Here is a 23152-nt window from a genome sequence, read left to right on the forward strand (position 1 = left end):
TTATGTGCTTTATGTATGATCTCTTCAATCCTCTCAATAACTCCCAAGAGAGAGATATCTTCATTAGCACCATATTACAGATGAAGAAACTGAGGTCCTACAGCTATTTGTGATCAAACCAGGCTTTATGGTTGTATTACTGACCTTGTGGTATAACCAGATACTGCAGCTGCCTCTCAGGGAAGGTCATTAAACTTATTACAGCCAAATGTTCAACAGTTAAACAAGTACATTAATAATTAGGATATTCATGCAACAAACATTTTGGGGAAAATGGAATTCCAGTTGTCGAGCCCCCTTCCTGTGATTTCATTCTATTTCTGTTAAAATAGCATTATGAACTTGTATGCTTTTGTTTTGGGTGCATGGTCGCATATGCATCACATACTGATGAAACATCTCGTGAGCTGAGTTAATAATCCATCTTATTGCTGTTTCACTCGGGGGTGTCGATGGTGCTCTGGACTCCTGATGTTCTTCATGTTGCATATTTCCATACTGGCTGATGGAGGCTTCATGGCGTAACTGTAAACCTGGAGTCCGAGTTGGTTGTGTACACTTAGTTTGGAGCACCTTAAAGAGTGCCTTTGTCATGCCTGTGTGAGCCAGCCGGCTACTGTGGAGTTGGGATTGGCACTTGCTGTCCATTCATATCCAGCACCATTTCTTTTCATGAGAAAACGTGGCCTTGTTGATAGTACTCCTTGCATTTCCTTTGGACTGTGGCATTTTCTGTCTTGGGTACTTCTGTGTTAATCCTGTGGGTGTTGCCGTTCCTTTTACCTGCAGCCTCTCGACGTCATTCCAGGTCCACTAGTGCTCTCTCCACTGCTGAATCTGTTGGGCAGTCAGGTGAACAAGTGCTAACTGCATGACTTGGCTTCTTCATATGTTCTAGTTTCACACCCATGTTAACATTTGTTTCCATCTGTCGGCTAGCACTTGGCATGTATGCACCTCATATTTTTTTTTCCCCAATGTGCTTTTATTTTTTTTAAGTTGTTGAATGTTTATAGTTCTATTAATAGGCCATAGATGCTTTATAGCTTGTTTGACAACATCATTTCTTCGGTGTTCATATTTATGTTAAAACTAAACAAAAAATGGGAAGCATTTCTTCCCTTTCTGCCACCCCCTCCCCAGGAAAACAACAGCCAAAACTAGGTATCATGTAGGGTCCCCGTGCACAGAGGCGGGGAATGCATATCATCTGACAGTCTTTCATCTCCAAAGTCTTCACCCCTAATAAACTGTCGAATATTAATGCTAGTTATTAGTGTTTAGTTCAAATAATTTTGACGTACTATTTAGTTACCAGTGTTCCAAATTATAGCATGGATTATTTCATATGTATGAAACTAAATGTAGTTTTCTAAAAGTTTTATGGAAAAAATAAGATCAAGATTTAAGTAATAAAGTCAGGCCAAAGGTAGTCTTTGCAGCCTGCAGACCCTAAACCTTCTGTCACAGTTCTTTTTAACAAAACCCCAAATCCACTGGTTAGCCACAGAGACAAAAAGTAAACATGCAGTAATGCATCAATTTGCCAGATTTAACTGGCATTTGTATATGTTCACAGTCCCTGCTGACTAGTTTTCTCAGTTGACTAAGGCATAACTTGTGAATTTGCAGTCTTTTGATGGTGACAATTGTTACCAATTCACTGAATCAGTTATTTTCTGTTTGTCTTCTACATGAAGCCAGCTGTACATTTTAGCTATATATGTTCTGATTAAGTACATTCCCCTGAAAATTATGAGTCAGACTGAGGGCACAGTATTATGTGTCCATCTCTGGGAAAATTGAGCTTCATGATAGTGTCAGAACAGTAAAAACATGGAACAGAATTTAGTCTGGCAGAAACAAAAAGTTTATAATTTTGCTTAGATCCAGACAAACATTTCCCCTAAAGATTTAAAATTCAAATTGTCTGTGATATGTATCAAATGATCTACAGTCACTGTGTATGGCAAAGCTGTTTGCATCTGGGAAGCACAGATTAATCGCATTATTCTTATAGTTTTAATTTTGTGTTCGAAAAACCAGTATTATCCTTGGAACAAGAATTGCTGGCATGAGATCTTTTTTTTTTAAATTATTTTAGGTTCCATTTTATTTAAGTTTATGCTGGGTAATTTTTAAATGGCTTATAACTGAATTACTTTCATTCTGTTACTCATAAATCTACTATCTACCCTTTTTTAATGGAAAAAAAGATGAACAAAGATCATCTATAAAACTAGTACATAGTAAAGCTCACTTGTTTCATATTTCAACTGATAAATGTATAGAGAGATGTAATTGCTTTTGTGGTCTTTTTTATTTTATATGGAACATTAAATTACCTTTTAAACATGATGGCTAAAATGACATTTGGAATGATCAGCAAATGCATTAAAAAAGGGGATAGTCTTAACATACAATTTTTGTTTATCAAAATTCATGATTGTATAACTCTTGACTAGCAGTGTTTAAATTTTTCTCCCTTTCTATGGTGGTGGAAGGTGTAATGTTTTGAAATTGACATTTAAAAAAAGCCAAATGATACTTCACTTTTAAAAATTTCACCAGTTTTGTAGGTGATGTCTTGTTACACATCCTAAATTTTAGATACATCCTTTTATAGGAAAGAGCAATTCATGTAAAATAGATACCACTTTCCCTTTTATTCTAAATGCTTCTGGAATATGGCTAATAAAGAGATTTCCCTTGTCCAAACAGTGTCATATTAACACAGAGAAAACATTTTTATCTTAACATTTTTCTTCCAAAGGTTGTTATACATTAGAATTTTTAAATAAAAAACTTTTTACCAGTAGATAGTATAACATACAAAATATAACTTACACTGACTTTCTTCTATTATATATAGTTTTAATCTCCAGCACTTCTTAAGGAAGGCTGGTCAGCTGACTTAATGGGACTTTAAAAATGAGTCTTCATTTCCATGATCATTAACAAGCTTAAAATAGTTTGAACTGCTAAAATTTATCTTAAATTATTTGGATTCTTTTCACTTTGTTTACCTGTATAAAGCTATTATTGAAAAATCCTTTGAGGAACCCAGGTAAAAATTATACTAACTTTATTTGGATGATTAGTGTTCTGTAGTAAAAGTGCTAGATTTTTATGGTGATTATGAAGGAATTTTAATAAATTGATTTAAAAATAATCTTTGGTGACATAAGCATCATGATGAACAAGTATCTAAAATTAATTGAGCTTAATAACAGTTAAACAGTAGTGACACTAGTGAACATTTGCACAGAGATCAATTTAATACATTTTTTTCAAATTAACTTCTTATTACACATTACATTAAAACTCATTTATCAAACAATAAAGCTTTCTAATCAGTTTGGCCAAATACCAAAGCTGCCTGCCTCTAGAAGGAAAGCTGAATAGGTTAAAAGACTCGACTCATAGCCCAACTCTTTTCTATAATAAATTCTCCCTCTCTCACATCTCAAAACTTTTCAGTAATAAAATATCATGTTCAGACAATTTCAGTTGACAGATTGCTTTGTGACAAGATATCATTAAATGTGAACAACTAAACCTCTACCACTGGTAAACAAGTCAAGTGTAGTTAAAATCGACCAGAGATTTCTCAATGCCTCTGTCTACTTGGTGTGAAGAGGCAGGAGCCCTTGCAAAGAACTGAGAAAATTTGAATTAAAGTGACATATCTTTTGCTTTTGTATTTTGAATAGACCGGTTTGGGCTTGGCCAGCCAGGAAGAATACCTGGTTCTGTGAATGCCATGCGAGTTTTGAGCACAAGTACAGATCTTGAAGCTGCTGTTGCTGATGCTTTGGTAAGAGTCACAATATGTACACAATCTCTCTGGATTGATCATCTGCATTGTTCTGTCTTAACAGGAAATTGCCCCCAAATCAGATTACTGAAGCACCTTTGACACTCTTTAAAATTGTATAAATATTGAGTAAATTTACATTTTTATTGTTTTCTTCTTAAACTTTTACCTCTGCACACACATAAGTGAAAATTGGCTTTATAGAAGACATTAGAATCAAGGATTTTTTTGTTTGTGCTCCACAATATCAAGGAGGTTTTGATGACATTGGGCTTTTCAGATGTCATTGGGCTTCTTTCTTTTTTCTTTCTTTTTTTTTTTTCTTTGTCACCATGGTTTTCCCCAGCATTTCCATTTTTCCCCACTCTCACTTCTCTTGCTTTACAGACTTTGATGGTATATTATTATAATGGAAGTTAATAGAGTTTGAGGTTTGAAAATCTTGCATTTATTCCATTATTTCACTTGGGGGGTCCATATGTTTTCATGTTGGTTTTTTTTTTTTTTAAGTGGGTTCTTAGGTAATTTAAGAAAACTTTCTGAATTTTAAGGTTAAATCTTTGAGGATTTGAAGTACTGGTGAAGCATGTTTTTGCATCATTATAATGCAGTATCTAAAAAACAAAATACAACTCCTTTAATTTGTGATTATAGCAAAAAGTTCCTTGGTAGAATTGGCTTGTGGTCAAATTGCTTTTTAAAGATGCATTTCAGCTTAGTAGTAACACAGTCTTTTGCGTATTCCAGTTTATGTGCTCAGCACTTGAAATAAATATTCTTTAGAATTGTCTGGTCCCTGGCCTTGCTTCTGCTGTTTTAAGATTTATTCTCTTATAAGGGGAAAAGTATATAATATCCTGCTTCAGACCCAGACGTTTTTGTTTTTAATCCAGCCATGTTTCATCTGATCAACATTTTATAGTCTCTGACTTCCGTGTTTCCAGCTTTCATTCCTTCTTCTCTCCCCATTTATTCTTGCTCAGTCAGATTACTTTGACAAGTGTCTCTGAGCAAGCTGTTTGATGCTGTCATAATGCTTTCCCTGTGTGTCTGGCCAGCTCTATTCCTCCATTTTATATGTATAAGGACTTTATTCTGGCCGGTGCCAGAGGTAGGGTAATCACTCTGACCTTGGCTTTAATGTAAGAGTCAAGAGCTGGAACAGATTTCTGTGACACTGTTAGCTCTTCTAAGTTGTAGCATTTAGAATCTGTCTCTTAGTTATGCAGAAACCCTAGGAAGTGGAGATCACAAGGGATGGGAAATGTTGGATATGAATCTCTTAGTTAAATGGGACTTCCAGTTAGGGCAAGGGGGATTTCTTAGTTCTTTAAAGAACTGTGCAAAAGACTGTGTGCAAAGTTCTAGGAGGCAGAATAGGACTTGAGAGTTTGAGCTTTGGCTTAACTTGACTTGAGCTTTTCTGTGAATCAAGCTCCCATTGCATTCATGCTACCCTTGTTCTTTTTTGTCCAAACTATGTGGTCTCTCCTAGGGAAGAGAAAATACAGGAATGGCACAGAATCCTTGCCTCACCAAATAGATATCCCAGGGGTAGACAGAATGTCTCAGTGGAGTAGATAGTAGAATTAACAATGACCTTAGAGATGTGCCCCACTGGTATGGGAAGAGTTTTAGCAAAGAATTACAGCAAGTACTAGAATGTCTTATGAGAGATCTAGGAGGGTTAGGAAATGGCATTTTGAAAGCATTCTTTATTATTATTCGCTTGATATGAAACGCTTGCTAACCTGTATTTTTGGTTTGCTGAGATATGTTTTGCTGTACACTTTTGTTGCAAGAACAGTCCCCACATATGCTTCTGACATAATTCTCTATGCTTTTTCCCCATCCTTCAATATTTTCCTGCCTACAGCTGTTAGGAGACTCCAGGAGCAAGGTACCAGTGCCTTAACTTTTGTTTTACAACTTTATTTCTTCTGTTGCGAGTATATTTATTTCAGTAGCTAGTGAAAACAAAAAATGTAGTATAGTATAGAAATTCTGGTCTGAATTATGGTTTTGTTGAATTGTAACAACAACGATTCAGCATCATCGTTGCCTTTGTTAGTGGTGAAGTCAGTCAGTCACCTCTCACATACATCTGTTTTAGTATTTATTTTGAATGTCAAGCTCTGTTCCTTCTTCTAGTAGTGTTTCATTTTTTTAACTCAGTTTGGACCTATTCTTATGTTGTCATGATTTCATGAAAGGATTTATCAAGATTTTTCTTATTTTAGAAATCTAGTTTATGTATAAGTAGATCATGTGTTATATATATTAGTAAATTATATGATGATCGTATAATTTATCATCCAAAGAAAGTGCTTTTGAGAGTGAAAGAAAATGCTATTTATAATTATGCTGCAACAATAGGCATAGGTAGAACCAGTACTGAGCAAAGTTGGGATTAATAATAACAGCTATATTATTAGGGAATTGCATTTGTATGGTTTAAATCAATAACTATTTTTCTTTTAAAAAATATTTGATAAATTTTATCAATTTTGTGTAGCTGTTGCTATATCATTTATGGATTTAACTAACAGTTTTGTATTGAGGTTAATAGAAATGAAATGAAGTGGATATTATAGTCTACTTTAAAAGAAGCCTATTTGTGTTTCAAAACTTAAAGTAAGTCTTTAATAAAAGTGGCTCAGATATTTTAAGAATTTTTTGAAATAGGATACTTCTGCCACTGACATTTCAAATTTAGACTTTCTTAAGGAAACATGAATATTCAAACAAATTTCCCATATACTATGCCCAAGATATATTGCTTTTGATTGGGGAGGGGCTGGTGGATACACATATTTACAGTGTGTCACCTGAGCTGGATTATCGAACATATAATTTCATTTCATTCTCATAGCAAACCTGTGTGATAGGTATGGAACATGGGGAAACTGAAACAGAAAGCTTAGCAGGCTTTCTGAAGTCACATAGCCAGTCAGCAGGGGCACCAGGATTGCAACCCATGTGTCTTCCCAAGAAGTCCACACACTCTACTAGAGGCTGTGCTCTTTCCATCTGCTACAAAATGCTGTGCTTATTACTTATTTTTCCTACTGGAAGACTTCTTTTCTCTTTTTTTCCCCCTAATCTATAAGCACAGGAAAAGAGTGTGTTTATGTGTATGTGTGTGTCTGTGTGTCTTTTTACAGTTAACTCTTTGTTGTTGATTTTGTTTGGTATGACTCATGGTCATGTCACCTTCCATTTTTTCCTCGATCACCCCCATCCCTCATTGGATCTGTCAGAAGAAACCTGTGAGGAGGAGATATGAGCCATATGGGATGTATTCTGACGATGATGCCAACAGTGATGCCTCGAGTGTTTGCTCTGAGCGCTCATATGGCTCCAGGAACGGGGGCATTCCCCATTATCTGCGGCAGACTGAGGATGTAGCAGAAGTTCTCAACCACTGTGCTAGTTCAAACTGGTCAGAAAGGAAAGAAGGGCTTCTGGGCCTGCAGAACTTACTGAAGAGCCAAAGAACACTAAGGTAAGGACAAGAACAAGTATGTGAGCTAAGTTGGAGTCCCACGCTATACTCATCAGGAGCTTTAAAGGGATTCCCTGTCATTTTTTTAAGCTAAGTTGTGAAACTGGCAAAGTCTACGGCCATAGACGGATGTCCCTCTGGGTTCTGTAAAGCTGAGTGAGCACTAGTTGCTGAGCCAGCAAGTTGCTGGGCTCCAAGTGAACTCTTCAGTCTTTCTGACTCTACCCTGCTGTATTCATACCTGCCCACATTATTCCATCTGTTCATGAGGATGATGTGAGAAGTTTTGTCATATGCGCCCTGAAATGAAGGCATCCTGTGATACTGCACTGATGTGTCAAAAACAAAATGAGGATGACTTGTCATCATTGTTCTTCAAGAATCTGTCTAATCCTGATGGTCCCACTTTCTGGATTCTTTGTGTTCACCAAGTACCCATGGAATAATCTCTAGAAATCTGTTGATCAGTACTGTTCTAATCTAGTTTGCATTATAAACAATATCAAGGGATTGTTGAATGAACTTTCTCATATGCTTAAGAAGGAATTACTCAGAGTTGATTTGGGGAAGAGAAGACCCTTTTTTCAAGGCTTGAATTAAAAATGGGACAGGATAGTAGTCAAGGATCAGAAAAGGTGTGGTGGCACATGTCTGTAGTCCCAGCTACTTCGGCTAAGGTAGGAGGATCACTTGAGCTCAGGAGTTTGAGGCTACAATGAGCCATGACTATGCCACTGCACTTTAGCCTGGGCAACAGAGCAAGAGCCTCTCCCTTAAAAAGGCAGAGGACACCAATTTGAAATGGGTGTTTGCTTTGTCCTAGGCATAATAGTAGGTATAAAATGTTATCTTTTCTAATCCTCTCAGCAGCCCTGGGCCATAGCACTAAAGAAATGGAGGCCTAAAGATATCAGAGTACCTTGTAGGAGAATTGAGATTAAAATCCAGGTCTGTCTGACACATGCTTTTTTTAGTTTATCCCATTGCTTTTTAGCTATGGCTGGTGGGAAAAAGACTTGGGATAAAATGAAGGGGTTTTGATTCATGGCTTGGTCACTTCCAGATTGGGAGCTTGGGTAAATCACTCTGAATTTCAGTTTCCTCATCTGAAAATGAGAGCAAACACAGGGTTTTATGCTCCTGTTTAATTTAATCATGAATTAAATAAGAATGCATTTGTGAAAAAACTTTGCTATATAGATACAAATTATGTAAAGCCATATAGTTGACAAAAACAAAAGGATTTTTCAGAGCAAAGCCATAACTAATTGCAGTGTTCACTTATTAAATTTTAAATTCATTGATTTCCATTTTGTTTCCTCTAGTCGAGTAGAATTGAAAAGATTGTGTGAGATCTTCACCCGGATGTTTGCTGACCCACACAGCAAGGTGAGTCTGGGAATCGAGCCTTCCTTATCCAATGCATGTCTGCATGAGCTGTGTCATGTACTACCCAAGAATGAGAGAGAAGTCCCCACAAGCAGTTTTGACCTTACACATTTAACACCAGTATCAGCAATAGTGTATGTTACATCTTTAAAAAGTAGAATTCTTGGAAACTTAAGTGTGCGTAGAACTTGAAGTTAAATAAGTGTGCTTTGTGTAAGAGTTGTTATGGAGAGAATCCGATGTAGTCTTTCAGTTAGCAAGTATTTTTGCATGCTTCTTGTTAGCCAAGCAGTGGGCTAGGTGCTAGAATGTAAGATTATATTATAGTGCACTGTTTTTAGTTACAGTAGTGAAGAAAACAAGTATGTAATTAATTTGTATTCTATGTAGAATATGCTTTCCTGGGACAAGATAGAAAAATAGAAGTATTTATATTCTGGATTTATTGAAAACTAGATTAAGTTATTTCTCAAAATAAAATTTCGCTGCTCCTAAGAACTTGCTGGGTAGTGGTCACTTAGTTGGTGCCCACACCTCCTCAGGGCCAAAGGGAACACTGACCTGGAGACTGCCTTTTTGACAAGAAATTCCCAGGTCAGAGGGAAACACCTATGAGTGTGGAACAAGGCCCTTTGTAGGGGTGGTGCTGGGAGAGTGAGTGACTCTTTACAAAAGTTTACTTGGACTCTAGATTTTAAATAAATACCATTGTTTGGGAGGAAGCCTTTAGAGGCTGTTCAGTGCTTTTGGAGGAAGAAAATAAGAGAATGAAGATAAAGAGGAAGTTAGAAGGTAGAAAAAGGACAGAGAGACTAAGTGTGTAAATCAGCAGAAGCAAATCTTAAATGCTGACATGTAGGATTAATTGTATAATACTACAGCGTTCCTAGCAAAGATGGTCTCTTCTAAGTCTTGCTGGGAAAAAGAAACTTGTGATGGCCAGGGAGTCGAGCCAGTTATTGTCCTCTTCCTTCTTTTTCTATCCTTGCTTCCTCATAGGAATTGTATTTGAAATATCAAACAGCAGCCTATTCACCCACCCACCCAGTCATTCAACATTTATTGAATGAATACCTGTTCTATATCTAGGGATATAGAAAACAAGACGTGGCTCCTTCCTTTGGAGATGCTCATGAGAGTGTAGGGTATGATGCAGGGATTCTCTTCCTCTCGCCTCCCATAGCACTTCTCCTTACTCAGTATCAGTCTTGAATCATGTCTTAAAATTCCTGATATGGGCTGGGTGTGTTGGCTCATGCCTGTAATCTCAGCACTTTGAGAGGTTGAGGCAAGAGGATTGTTTGAGCCCAGGATTTTGAGGCTGCGGTGAGCTATGATTGGGCCACTGCACTCTAGCCTGGGTGATAGAGTAAGACCCTGTCTCTAAAAAGAAGAAAAAAATTCCTGTTATGACCCTCACAGCCTCATAGCAAAGTTAACATTAACTATAGTATTAATAATAAAAATCCAAGAAAGATTGAGTTTAAAGGCCACATAGATATACAAAGATACAGTTATCGAGATTTTTCTCTCAGATAATGTTAAAAGCAGTAAGATTTAAAGCATAAGCACAATAAGATTCTTAAGATTTATAACATAAGGGATATTAGATGATTTAGAACATTGATGAAATTTCTATTACCTGTCACCTCTAGATTGCTGATTCAGAAGCAGAATGTGAGGATAAAGAAGTAAATTTGTTTCCATCAGAAGGCTCTTGTACAGTGAGTTTGGAGGTCTCAGTTTAGTCAATATTTGTTAGCTGCCTGTGGACTAAGCCAGGAAGCCCACAGCTAGGGCTCATTGATGTTGTTCCTGAGCTCCCTCACAGGAGACCCCTGGTGGCAAATAGTTGCTGGCTTATCCCAGTAGACCAAGTCTCATTAACAAGGTGTAGGGGAGCACAGTGCTACTTATCTTTCTGAAATTGGTTCAGAGACTCTGTTTCACCTTGGATAGTATTGATTACATAACAGCATAAGCATTATGTTAACCTCTTTTATTCTAAGCCATAATCTTTTATTACTTTATAATATCTGAAAATAGTTGACTGACATGGAAATCAATAGCTAGACAATAGCGAATAGGTATTTTTCCTCATCCTATAATAATATTTGTTGAATGCTAGATAATGAACAAGAATACTACAGAATTAGAACAGTTAAGAGGTTTCTGGGCTTTTTGTTTGTTTGTTTTTAAGAGCCTTCAGGAGTAAACTCAGAAAAGTTAATTTCACTCTGTACCGACTTTTAAAGACTTCTATGAGGGGGAGTAGAGTATTTTATCAGTTTTTAGCCCTTTCAGGGTTTGGTTTTTTTTTTTTTTTTTACAAAACTGCATGAAAATGATATTAATTCACTATGGACTAACATGGAATTTGTTTTGTTGCATGGCCTGGTTTGCGGTGGAATTCACATCAGAGAGTAAGTTCCAGTCCTTTTCCCTTTATCTGTTTTCTATGATACCTTTGCTTTCTGTAACATGAACAGCATTAACTTATGAGAGTCTGGGCATAGCTAGTATGGGCATTATTAATGTTTTGTAGACTTTAGAGGAAATCATGAATTAAATATGGGAAATTTGGTTTTCATTTGTGTCTAGGTTTTCAGTATGTTTTTGGAGACTCTTGTGGATTTTATAATAATTCATAAGGATGACTTGCAAGATTGGCTTTTTGTTCTTCTTACACAATTACTTAAGAAAATGGGAGCAGATTTACTTGGATCTGTGCAAGCAAAAGTTCAGAAGGCTCTAGATGTCACAAGGTAAGTGTAGGGGCTCGACCAGTTGGACGTTACAAGATTCTTACAGGTGACTTTTTGCATCTTTCTTCTGTTACCCATGGTCTTGGTTGCCCACTTGAATATCTCCCCTCTTCCTCAGTTCTCACATTCTCTTGTTGATATGTTCCACCAATATGAGATGAAATATCCATCATATCTTCCTGAGTCGGCATTATTTTTTGTGAATGCCTAAGACAAATGTAAAACCAAGTCTAAAACTTTGAAATTTGGTTCTCTTTTCTTTAAAAAACATTTGAGGAAAATATTTAGAATATTTGTTTACACCTTTCTGAAGACCTTAGTATTTTTAATACTTTAACATCTTAAAAGTCACACTAGAAATCTTCCTGTCACCATATGATTTAGAGTTTCCACTGGTCCAGGAACAGTCTCTAAATTGACAGTGGGTTGGCTCAGAGATGGATAATACATTTATAGCAGTTGTGTCCCTGTGGCTATTACGAGAAAAGTGCTACCAAGGCTCAGAAAAGTTAAATGAAGTATGTGGTGTCATCGTTCAGAAACCTCTATTGTCTGTGCAATTACAGGTCCTCAGATATAAGTATTGGAGTTAAATGATCTCAGAAGACACTTTGCAGTAATGTCTTGGTTGTGATTTGGTGGAAAATAGAGGGGAATGTTAAATCAGTGAACTTTTATAAAAGAACAAACAAGTGACTCCAAGTTACTCAGGAAATTATCAGGGCAATAACTTTTGTAAGACCCAATTACTACAAACTGGAATACAGCTATATATCATAGAATTTTCAAAATGGAAGGAACTGAAAGATGATGCTCATTTTATCAGTGAGAAATAGAGATTTTGGCTTGACTTGTCCAGGGTCACACTTTGTGTTGAGTGGTACTCTGGGAACTAAAATCCATGATCTTTGATTGTTGCTGTATTGTCTGTTCCTGTTGTTGCAGGCTGTATTGTGGGCCTGTGTTCTCCCTTCCTGTGTGTGGGGGGGGAGTTAGGGTTATGGATAGTGCTAGTGCCTTTTCTCCCCCCTGGAAGCATGTACTGCCCTGCTGGCATCCCCCACGTATGCATCTGTTACATGACTCTGACTTCAAAGCATGCATCTGTTTCTCTGCACTGTGATGCCAGCTGTTTGCTTTTGGTCCCTGACCCTGTCGATCTATATGAGTTACACTGCTATAGAATTCTTTTGTCCAAATGGATTTCCCTTCTGGTTTTCAGTGAACTCGATGAAACATACTACCTTTGCAGTAAAGCTTTCAAACTTTGAAATCATCTTTCCTTTGGATAATTAAGTTCAGTGGAATTAGGGGGCATTACTAAATACCAGTGGATTTATAAAGGTTTAGCCAGGAATTGACTGGGGGCCTAGGCTGACAAGCTGGTGTAAATGAGTGAAGTCGAGAGGCTGGAAGGCTATTGATGGGCTGGAGAGCAGCAGCCAGTTGTGGCCATGTGGGATCATGTTGGGACATGAGCCCAGTGTTACTAGACTTTTCAAAAAAGGTCAGATGTGGATTTGGGCAACTAGTTTGAGAATTTTTTATGACACCGTGAAGGCCAAATCAAACATGTATGAGCCAGATTTGGCCTATATAGGTCACTTAATTTAGGTGAATTTATAAATGACAGTATCTATTAATTCATATAATTAATTATTCATCAATAATGTAATAATTATTTATCTAATAATTCAGATTTGGAGGGATGGTGGGAATATTAAAATTATATTCCTTAACTTTGGTGATTAAGGAGTACAGTTGTGACCTCCTATTAATTTTTCTGCGTATCTCATTCCTTTAATAATCCTCATCTCTTTGGGGATCTGGGTCCCTCTAAAGCATGGGTCCTCAAACTTTTTAAACAGGGGGCCAGTTCACTGTCCCTCAGACCATTGGAGAGTGAGGCGCACATTCCACACATGCGCATGGTGGGCCCGGGACGAGTTGGCTGCTAAGCAGGACAGGCAGCGGTGGCGGGCCGGATATATGTCCTTGGCAGGCCACATGTGGCTGCGGGCTTTAGTTTGAGGACCCCTGAAGCATTTCCCACTTTTCCTTCTTTTTCTCAACAGCTCAGATGTATAGCTGTTTAAGCTTATATGGAATCAGTCACTGACTATTCAGGGGGCATGTCAGTGATGGCCGAGAGTGGTCCTCAGGTTTTTACCTTAGTGCTAATCTGCCTCAGTTTCTTTTCATTTGGCTTTGCCTAATACCAGGGCATATTTCCTGATTAAACATATCTGTTAGTGAAATAAAACTCTCCATCATCCCTTGTTGCAAAAAGAGGGATAGGCATTTTTTTTTTTTTTTTTTTTTTTTTTGAGACAGAGTCTCACTTTGTTGTCCAGGCTAGAGTGAGTGCCGTGGCGTCAGCCTAGCTCACAGCAACCTCAAACTCCTGGGCTCGAGTGATCCTTCTGCCTCAGCCTCCCGAGTAGCTGGGACTACAGGCATGCGCCACTATGCCCGGCTAATTTTTTTTTATATATATATCAGTTGGCCAATTAATTTCTTTCTGTTTATAGTAGAGACGGCGTCTCGCTCTTGCTCAGGCTGGTTTTGAACTCCTGACCTTGAGCAATCCGCCCGCCTCGGCCTCCCAAGAGCTAGGATTACAGGCGTGAGCCACAGCGCCCGGCCGGGATAGGCATTTTGTGTTTCTGTTGACCTAGTCACTTAGATCATGCATACTGAAGCATATTAAATGTAATTTGCTTCCAGAAGTGACCCTCAAAGATTCTGAGGTACAAAAAGTGTGAGAGAAAAGGATACTATTGGGTCAAGTTTACTTTTTGTTAATAATTATAATGATGATAACATTGGTACCTAATGTGTGCCATGTGCTTTTTATTTTTATTGTATTATTTCATTTAATTTTCAAATCAGTTCTATGATGTAGATATTATTTGCTTCCTTTTATAGATTTAAACCTATATCCTTATTCGTTTTACTATACTTCTATAGTTTGGGGAAAGTCTTTATGGGAGTCCAAAGAAAGTAATGTGATCACTCAGCCTTAATTGTAATAGATACTTGCATTGTATTGTCTTTCCTGTTAATATGGAAGTTATATCAGCATTATCCGCATGGGGCTCTATTATGCAATTTTAAACTAATACTAATAATTGTAGCATTTTAAGGGAAAGAATACTGACTTTCTGTAGCCAGGAGCACCTCAAGGTTATTTGATTGGATCCGAAATGTGTGAAGACTACAAGAGAAGAGATCAGGAACAGGCAAAACATGGAGCAAGAGAAGGGGCTCTCAGGGCCACATGCTTGTGTGTGTGATTTTTAGGTAGATGGGAAATGCTTTGTTGCTATCTCCCAGGCATTCTTCTGTGGTAACAATGTGAAGTAGGATCAAAAGCAGTTATCAGGACCAAGGAGGACAATACAGTGAGCCTAACTAAGCAGGGTCAGCTATAAACATCCTTGTAAGGATATAAAAATAAGATTTGGGGCCAGGCCTGGTGGCTCACACCTGTAATCTCAGCACATCGGGAGGCCGAGACAGGAGGATCTCTTGAGTGCAGGAGTTTGGGACCAGCCTGGATAACATAGTAAGACCCCATCTCTTTTTTTTGAAAAGAAAAGAAAAATTTAGCTGGGTGTGGTGGCACATACCTATAGTCCCAGCTACTGGGGAGGCTGAGGCAGGAGGATCACTTCAGCCTAGGAGTTTGAGGTTGCAGTGAGCTATGATGAATCCACTGCACTCTAGCCAGGGCAACAGAGTGAGACCCTCTCTCAAAAGAAAAAAAAAGATTTGAGAATCAGAAGTATTTTTCATGTTTAAGCAATATTCAGAAATGTAGCTGGAGGGAAAATAAGCAAATCCCTAAATGGGCAGGTAGGAATCTCTTCCTTAGTTTATTGCCTAGTCTTAATTTTTAAAATAGCTACTCAAAGTAAGTTATTTGTAGGTTTTGGGACTTTAAACAGGATTTTTCTTTTTCCAAATTTTCTGTACAAGTGTGTATTTACTTTAGTAGATACATAAAATGAAAAGTAGTAGTATTTTAAAATGTGAACAGGCTTTTACATATATTAATCTACAGCAGTATGTTTTTGTTAATCAATTTTGTAATAATTTTTTTTAAAAACAAGCATTTTTTTTTTTTGTACTAGGGACTCCTTTCCATTTGATCAACAATTTAACATTTTGATGAGATTTATTGTGGATCAAACTCAAACTCCAAACCTCAAGGTCAGTAATTATTTTTCATTACAGTTCAACATCTAGGCCTCAAATTTATTTAAAATTTACTCATTTTAAATACATGACTCATATGTTTAGTTATTGTGAATAAATCTCTTGTGAACATTCTGTTCAATTCTTTGTGCGCATGTTCCCATTTCTCTTGGTTCAGTGCTTAGTAGAGGAATTGCTGGTTCAGTAAGTAGGTGTATGTTTGACTTTTTTAGAAACTGCTAAAATGATTGTACCGTATTATATTCCCACCAGCAGTGTATGAGAGCTCTAGTTTTCCTATATCCTCACCAACTTTTGGGCATTCTTAGGCTTTTTCACAATTAATATTTGAACTAGGAAATTAAAACATTCTGATGTGTTAAGATTGGTATCTTGGCTCATGCCTGTAATCCTAGCACTCTGGGAGGCCGAGGCGGGCGGATTGCTTGAGGTCAGGAGTTCGAAACCAGTCTGAGCAAGAGCGAGACCCCATCTCTACTATAAATAGAAAGAAATTAATTGGCCAACTAATATATATATACAAAAAATTAGCCGGGCATGGTGGTGCATGCCTGTAGTCCCAGCTACTCGGGAGGCTTAAGCAGTAGGATTGCTTGAGCCCAGGAGTCTGAGGTTGCTGTGAGCTAGGCTGACGCCATGGCACTCACTCTAGCCTGGGCAACAAAGTGAAACTCTGTCTCAAAAAAAAAAAAAAAAAGATTGGTATCTTATTGGAATGTCTCTTTAATATTAACATTCTAAGACTTGAATATTAACTGTTACATATTATAGAAAATCATACCTATAATAACAAGACCAAAATTTGAGGGAGGATATGTGTTCGTTTGAAGTAATTCATGTTCATTGTTCTTTAATCATTAACTTTTGTTGGGGTTTTAAGATGGGCTGAAAATAATAACCCTTTTATCCTGAGGCCGAAACCAATTGAGAAGTAAATGGTAAAGTTAGGGTAGAGTGTCAGCTTGCTGACTGAAAGTGCTCCCTTATAGAACATGGCCTAGAATGTGTGACAAAATGAACTGGAGACTGAAAGTTGCCTTTGCAGTCAGTAGCAGAGCTGGAAATCCCATGGTTCCCCAACATGGGCTCCTGTCCTATGAGTGTCTGGCAGCATAGACAAGGAGCAGAGCATACCTTCTCTGCATAACAATCTAAAATGAAGAGAATAGAGCTGCACACCACTTCCTGTCCCCAAACTTGCCCATCCAGTCATTTCATGCATTTCTCCTGATGGATGTCACTCCACATGGAAACAAAAATTCAGGAGAAAGGAAGGAGGTTGTCTTGCAAGTGTTCACTTTTTTCTGGTACCAGTTGAGAATTCTTTTCAAAGATTCATCAAGCTTACTTAATGTTTATTTATAATTCTTGGATCTTTCAGGTCAAAGTTGCAATCCTGAAATACATTGAGTCTCTGGCCAGACAGATGGATCCAACAGATTTCGTAAACTCTAGTGAGACAAGGCTTGCTGTTTCTCGAATCATAACCTGGACAACAGAACCAAAGAGTTCAGACGTGAGAAAGGTATGTCCAAGCGAGCTAAAGTGTAATCACAGATTGTTCTTAGGCATGTGTTAGAAAAAGAAATTTATTTAGAAACTTGCAAAACCAGGCCACACACCTACAAACCTTTGTCACTCTTTTTCTATGAAACAGGATTTTACTATTGCCTCTTTTTTTCTATCTTGGGCTCTGCCCAGTTCTGATCTTTAAATATCCAAATGAAAATCCAAAATCTTGCATGATGAATTCACAGTTTTCTCAGGCATCTGTTTTATGTATTTTGTAATATGAAATCACTGTATTTTAGTGTCTTTTACAAGGACAGTTGTTTTCCTTATATCCATTTGTAACATGTGCTTTGATGATGGAATTGCAGATCTAAGGCTAGCTGGCTATAGGGTGCCAGATAGTAAAATGTGGTTAAAAAGTTTGATAAGCTGTAATGGATTCTTGAACTTAAAAAGAGCAAAGATCTTCCAGTTATGTAGCACGTAAGCATATGTGTGTCTATATGAGTATGGGCTTTTGTACTGGAATGTTACTTAAGTATTCCCTACCATGGGCTGAAACATGTTTTAGATTTGTGTATTACTTTGATTAGGGCCAGTTTGGGACTGACTAACTTTGATCACTTTCCACAGATGTGCACATTAGAAAACTTAAAGAAGGGGGGAAAAAGAAGAAAATTTGAACTAGGACTTACTAGTCTTTACTTTTCTTTTCTTTTTTTTCTTTTTTTTTTTTTTTTTTGAGACAGTCTCACTGTGTTGCCCAGGCTAGAGTGCCATGGCATCAGCCTAGCTCACAGCAACCTCAGACTCCTGGGCTCAAGCAATCCTACTGCTTCAGCCTCCTGAGTAGCTGGGACTACAGGCATGTGCCACCATACCCGGCTAGTTTTTTTCTATTTTTAGTTGTTTGGCTAATTTCTTTCTATTTATAGTAGAGATGGGTCTTGCTCTCTTGCTCAGGCTTGTCTCGAACTCCTGAGCTCAAGCAATCCTCCCACCTCAGCCTTCCAGAGTGCTAGAATTACAGGAATGAGCCACTGCGCCCAGCCTATCCTTATTTTTCTAATCAGGATATAGGAAGTTCCTTTTTTAAATTATCTAGCCTGGGGCTCCAAAAATCGCAACTTATTTTAATACTAGCTCAAGCCAAATATGATTAGGAAATTAGATTTATTGCCAGAAATCAAATGATTTGTTTACTGTTTGATTTTCATAACATTTTCAGTTATTTTGGATTATATAGTGTTGCTTCACAAAGCTTTGTCTTCATTGGCATGTTACTTTCAATGCCTACCCATTTCTCCTACCCCATTATGAGGTTTTCTTAACTCCTCACCATCAGATGTAGCTTAAACCCAGGTTACAATATAATAATCCTCATATTGGGAGAAATTTGAGAAGATTTAGATTAGCAGTTCTGTCTTGGCTACAGTTAAAATCAACCCAGATTTCTGGGCTCTACTCCCAGGTAATTTTATTTAGTTACTATAGGGTAGAACATGGGCAATGTGTTGTTTTTGACTGGGGTTCCCTTTACTGTTGGCTGATTGTTAATGTACAGAGTTGAAGCCCAGTATTTAGACCATTCCCCTGGATTGAACATGCAGACTGCTGATGTAGTCTTGAACTTTCTCTCGGTATGATTAAAAAAAAAAAGAAAGCATCCACACTCCACATCTAGACACCTCAAATCTAACTGTTAAAAGCCAAAGAGAGAATCCTGAAATCAGTAGGAAGGGAGTGATTTCATCACATCCGTGGATCCTCAATGAGATTAACAGCTGATTTTTCATCAGAAACTATGGAGGATAGAAGGCAGTAGAATGACTTTCAAAGTGCTGAAAGAAAAATATGTCAACCGGTAATTTGCTATTCAGTAAAACTGTTCTTCAAAACTGAATGACAAATTGAAATAAAGCCAGCAAGAGATTCTCTCTCACTTTGAATCTGTCTGACCTCTTTTAAGGGCTCAGCTGATTAAGTCAGGCCCACCAGGATAATCTCCTTCGATTAACTCAAAGTCAGCTGCTTAGGAAACTTAATGACATCTGCAAAAATCCCTTCTGCTGTATCACATAATCATGAATATCTATCATCTTCTAAGCCCTGCTCACTCCAAGAAAGAAATTATATAAAGTATATATGTGGGGGTTGGGAATCTTGGGGGGGGGCATCTTAGCTTTTTGGCTACCCAAGGCTATAGTGTCTCTCTTGGTAGATTGGCAGAAGTATTTCATAGTTATTTTATGATTTCTTAGATCTTATTTATGTGGGGAGCTTTTTTACCTATCCATGCACATCGTGGTGTGATTCAACTTACTCAGCAGATGCTAAGTAAGAACTCTATATTCTGGGCACCCTCTGGAATTTTTTTATTATCTGAGATTCTAGATTATTTGGCTTTCAGTACACATCCAAGACTGACTGGTAAAACATTATGATTTGATTCAAATAGGTTTGTTACAGCACAGTATTCAAACATTTATTCTTTTGCCCCATAAACTACTCAGCCACAAACTATACATTAGGGCACTGCAGGTTAATCCTTTTGGAGATAGATTCACTTTTATTTAAATGTTCTGTTTTGATATACCATCCACTGGACATTTATAAATATAGTTGTTGTAAGTGATGCAGCTGCCTTACCCAAGAATATGGGATGTATTTGAAACATTGCCTAAATGAATATAGTGCCTAAATAAATTAAAATACTTAGCTGTGTTAAAAATAAAATTGGGACTATTCTTATCTAGGTGCTTTAATGCACTAAAGTACTTTAATGCACTTATTTCCAGAGTTTTTAAAAGACTTTATCAGATATTGTGGAAATCTGGGGATTTAAAATCATTTTGTGATCTTGAACCAAGTCCACTTGGTAGCATCTTACTTTGGTTTCTTAAGAGGTAGGGTAGGGTTATATTCTAAATACTAGAAGAGCCCTTCAGTCTGAAATCTATACAGTAAACTCTCATATTGGACTCATCTCTGGAGAACATTAATTTTATGCAACTAATACCTGGGGAGTTTGCAGAGGACATAATTTATTCTCTAAATCTATCAGATCATATTTGTGAAAACACTTTTGAAGTGTTTTAAACTGATATAAGCTGATACAACTTAGATTCATTGACCTTAGCATTTTTAATATTTTTTTCCTTAGTGTTTTGGGGTGTTTCACATTGTGGAGGGAGGGATGCTTAAATATTTAAGATGTTTTTAAAACCAAAGCTAGTCAATAAAGCATCACCAATGAGGTGTGCTTATCAGGCTGAGACTGGTTTGGACTAAATGGAAAAACCCAACTCAATCTTTACCTGGTCTGTTTTATTCCAAAAATAACCTTTTCCATTTTCTTTTCTTTCTTTCTTTCTTTTTTTTTTTTTTGAGACAGAGTTTCACTCTTTTGCCCCGGCTACAGTGCCATGGCATTAGCCTAGCTCACAGCAACCTCAAACTCCTGGGCTCAAGCAATCCTAACTGCCTCAGCCTCCCGAGTAGCTGGCACTACAGGCATGAGTCACCATGCCAGGCTAATTTTTTCTATTTTTGGTAGAGACTGGGTCTCACTTTTGCTCAGGCTGGTCTCGAACTCCTGAGCTCAAATGATCCGCCTGCCTCGGCCTCCCAGAGTGCTAGGATTACAGGGGTGAGCCACCACACCTGGCCACCTTTTCCATTTTCTAAGTGTGAGAGCCCTGACTAGCTGTGTCGACAAAACTGTGCAGAAGCACACCAGATGCACCGTGTTGTTAAAAGGTAATAGAATGAATAGAATGTATTACCGGCAGAAAGAAAGTGGGCTCAATAGTTTAACCTCCCTTTGGCTCCTGCCTCTGCTGCTCCTTAGTGATGAGAGCCAGTAGTTTAATCTCTGAGTCTTGTTTATTATCTGTAAAATGGGAATAATAATGCTTGCCTCAGGCATTATTGGGAGGATTAAATTCAACATAGTCTGTAACAACATAGGTAAATATTACTTCACTTGCTGTTGCGGCTCCTGCTACTGTTTGAGGGCTGTTTTGGTTTTGCTGCTATTGTTGGTTATGGAACAAATTAAGTACCAGATTTTTTCCAGCATTTAGGGAGCCATGTAATCAATCAAAGGGAACATGGTAATGGCAGTAGACGTTTAATTGTATTATATGTTTATATTTTGAGATTCAGAACAACTGTATGTTTGCTTATATGTGATTCTGTTTGTCAAATGAACTAACAGATGTAGCCTCTGAATACTGTTTGTGGGAAAGTGAAGGCATGGCAATGGTACCTAGAAAGTATAAAGATGCTGTTGGCTAGAGCAGGAAAAGCATATAAATAGCCTTGAGCAGGAAGGAGGGGCGAGTATATTCACGCCTAATGGGTGCAGCGAGCACCATCTGAGGGATGGACGTGACTGAAGCTCTGACTCGGGGCAAAGGCAGTATACATAACATTTGTACCCGTAATATGCTGCCATAAAAAAATTAAAAGAAAAAATAAATAAGTAAAAATAGTTTGAAAAGGTGAGATTTCTGATTGACTTTTTAAAAAATTTCTGATTATAGAGGCAGCATGGCCTAATCTAAAAGCTACGGATTTTATAAAACATCGAATAAGATTTGAATCTCAGCTTACCTGTGATTGAGTCTCCTTCAACTCTTGTTTTGGTCTCTGATCTTCCATTTCATCACCTGAAGCAGGAAACTGTTACTTCCAGGAAGGGTTATTAAGTAAAAGACCTAACAAACGATTGAGAGTTAAAACTGGCAGCTACTCTTGTTATTCTTCCTAACTTTTGATTATATGGGTCTGTTATAAATAAACTTATGTATAAGTCTTATCCAAATACTTTGACAGCTAACAAATAGCCATGGTTGAGCCCTTGCTGCTTCTCTCTGATTGAATCCTCCTACCTTTCCTGTTTGCCAGTCCTCTCTTCAGCGTAGTCGAGTAGGTGAGGATTTCCCCACTAGGTCAGCTTCAACCTGCTCTGGGCCTGGAGAAGGAAACTTGGAAGATAAGTGTAAACAGGTATATTGAAAACTGTGTACTAATTTCAGACAACGCACTTCACTGTTTGTATTTGAGATTATTAATACCAATTAGCCTTGTGAAGATACTGGAAGATTTTGAAGAAACCTAAAATTAATATAATACTACATGAGCGTGTGTGCAAACCTCTGTCAGTGTTTGTGTTCCGATGTATTCTGTGATTAACCACCTTTCCAGTGGAATAGTTGTGTCGAGTGTAGACCGCTACCATGTTTTAATGGAGTAGTAAAAAAGAGAAATGCTAGGCTGGGCCCAGTGGTGCAGGCCTGTAGTCCCAGCTGCTTGAGAGGCTGAGGCAGGAGGATCCCTTGAGCCCAGGAGTTTGAGGCTGCAGTGTACCATGATTGCCTTGTAAATAGCCACTGTACTCCAGCCTGGGAAACACAGTGAGACCCTTTAAAAAAAAAGAGAGAGAGAGAGAGAGAGATACTAAATGAGAAATGTCTGAAGATTTTGAGATACTTAAGTGACTTTTGAATCAACTTTAATGACAATCTGAGAAGTTGTTGTTTAATTAGAAAACTCTTTGCTTTTCCTCAGATTTTAAGTTTTCCCAAATTAATCCCAACACTGACATATTTGGCAAAGCTTTAATGTCTTACCTGCTAGGAATAATTCCTTTCTGCTGTGAGATATGTAGCATTCAAGGCAGTTGGTGTCCCTAGGAGATCTCTGCAAAGAGTAGCAGTAAGATTTGACAAATCTTTTTTCCTTACTCATCAAACTTCACTATAAGGGTATAAGAATCCTTTCCTGGCCGGGCGCGGTGGCTCACGCCTGTAATCCTAGCACTCTGGGAGGCCGAGGCGGGCGGATTGCTCAAGGTCAGGAGTTCAAAACCACCCTGAGCAAGAGCGAGATCCCGTCTCTACTATAAATAGAAACAAATCAATTGGCCAACTAATATAT

General features: G+C 37.8%; 1 protein-coding gene across 2 annotated transcripts in view; it reads left to right on the forward strand.

Annotated features, from left to right (window-relative positions):
* CLASP1 (cytoplasmic linker associated protein 1) overlaps nucleotides 1-23152 on the forward strand; it is a 257602-nt gene that overhangs the window by 187031 nt on the left and 47419 nt on the right. For both annotated transcript variants that reach the window (XM_076005464.1, XM_012747788.2), the window contains 7 exons: nucleotides 3714-3817; nucleotides 5694-5717; nucleotides 7078-7322; nucleotides 8648-8711; nucleotides 11313-11476; nucleotides 15613-15691; nucleotides 17079-17222. In XM_076005464.1, the coding sequence (XP_075861579.1) occupies nucleotides 3714-3817; nucleotides 5694-5717; nucleotides 7078-7322; nucleotides 8648-8711; nucleotides 11313-11476; nucleotides 15613-15691; nucleotides 17079-17222 (824 nt within the window). The remainder of the gene's footprint in view (nucleotides 1-3713; nucleotides 3818-5693; nucleotides 5718-7077; nucleotides 7323-8647; nucleotides 8712-11312; nucleotides 11477-15612; nucleotides 15692-17078; nucleotides 17223-23152) is intronic.

The sequence above is a fragment of the Microcebus murinus genome, chromosome 8, assembly GCF_040939455.1.
Source record: "Microcebus murinus isolate Inina chromosome 8, M.murinus_Inina_mat1.0, whole genome shotgun sequence".
NCBI classification, from domain to species: domain Eukaryota; kingdom Metazoa; phylum Chordata; class Mammalia; order Primates; family Cheirogaleidae; genus Microcebus; species Microcebus murinus.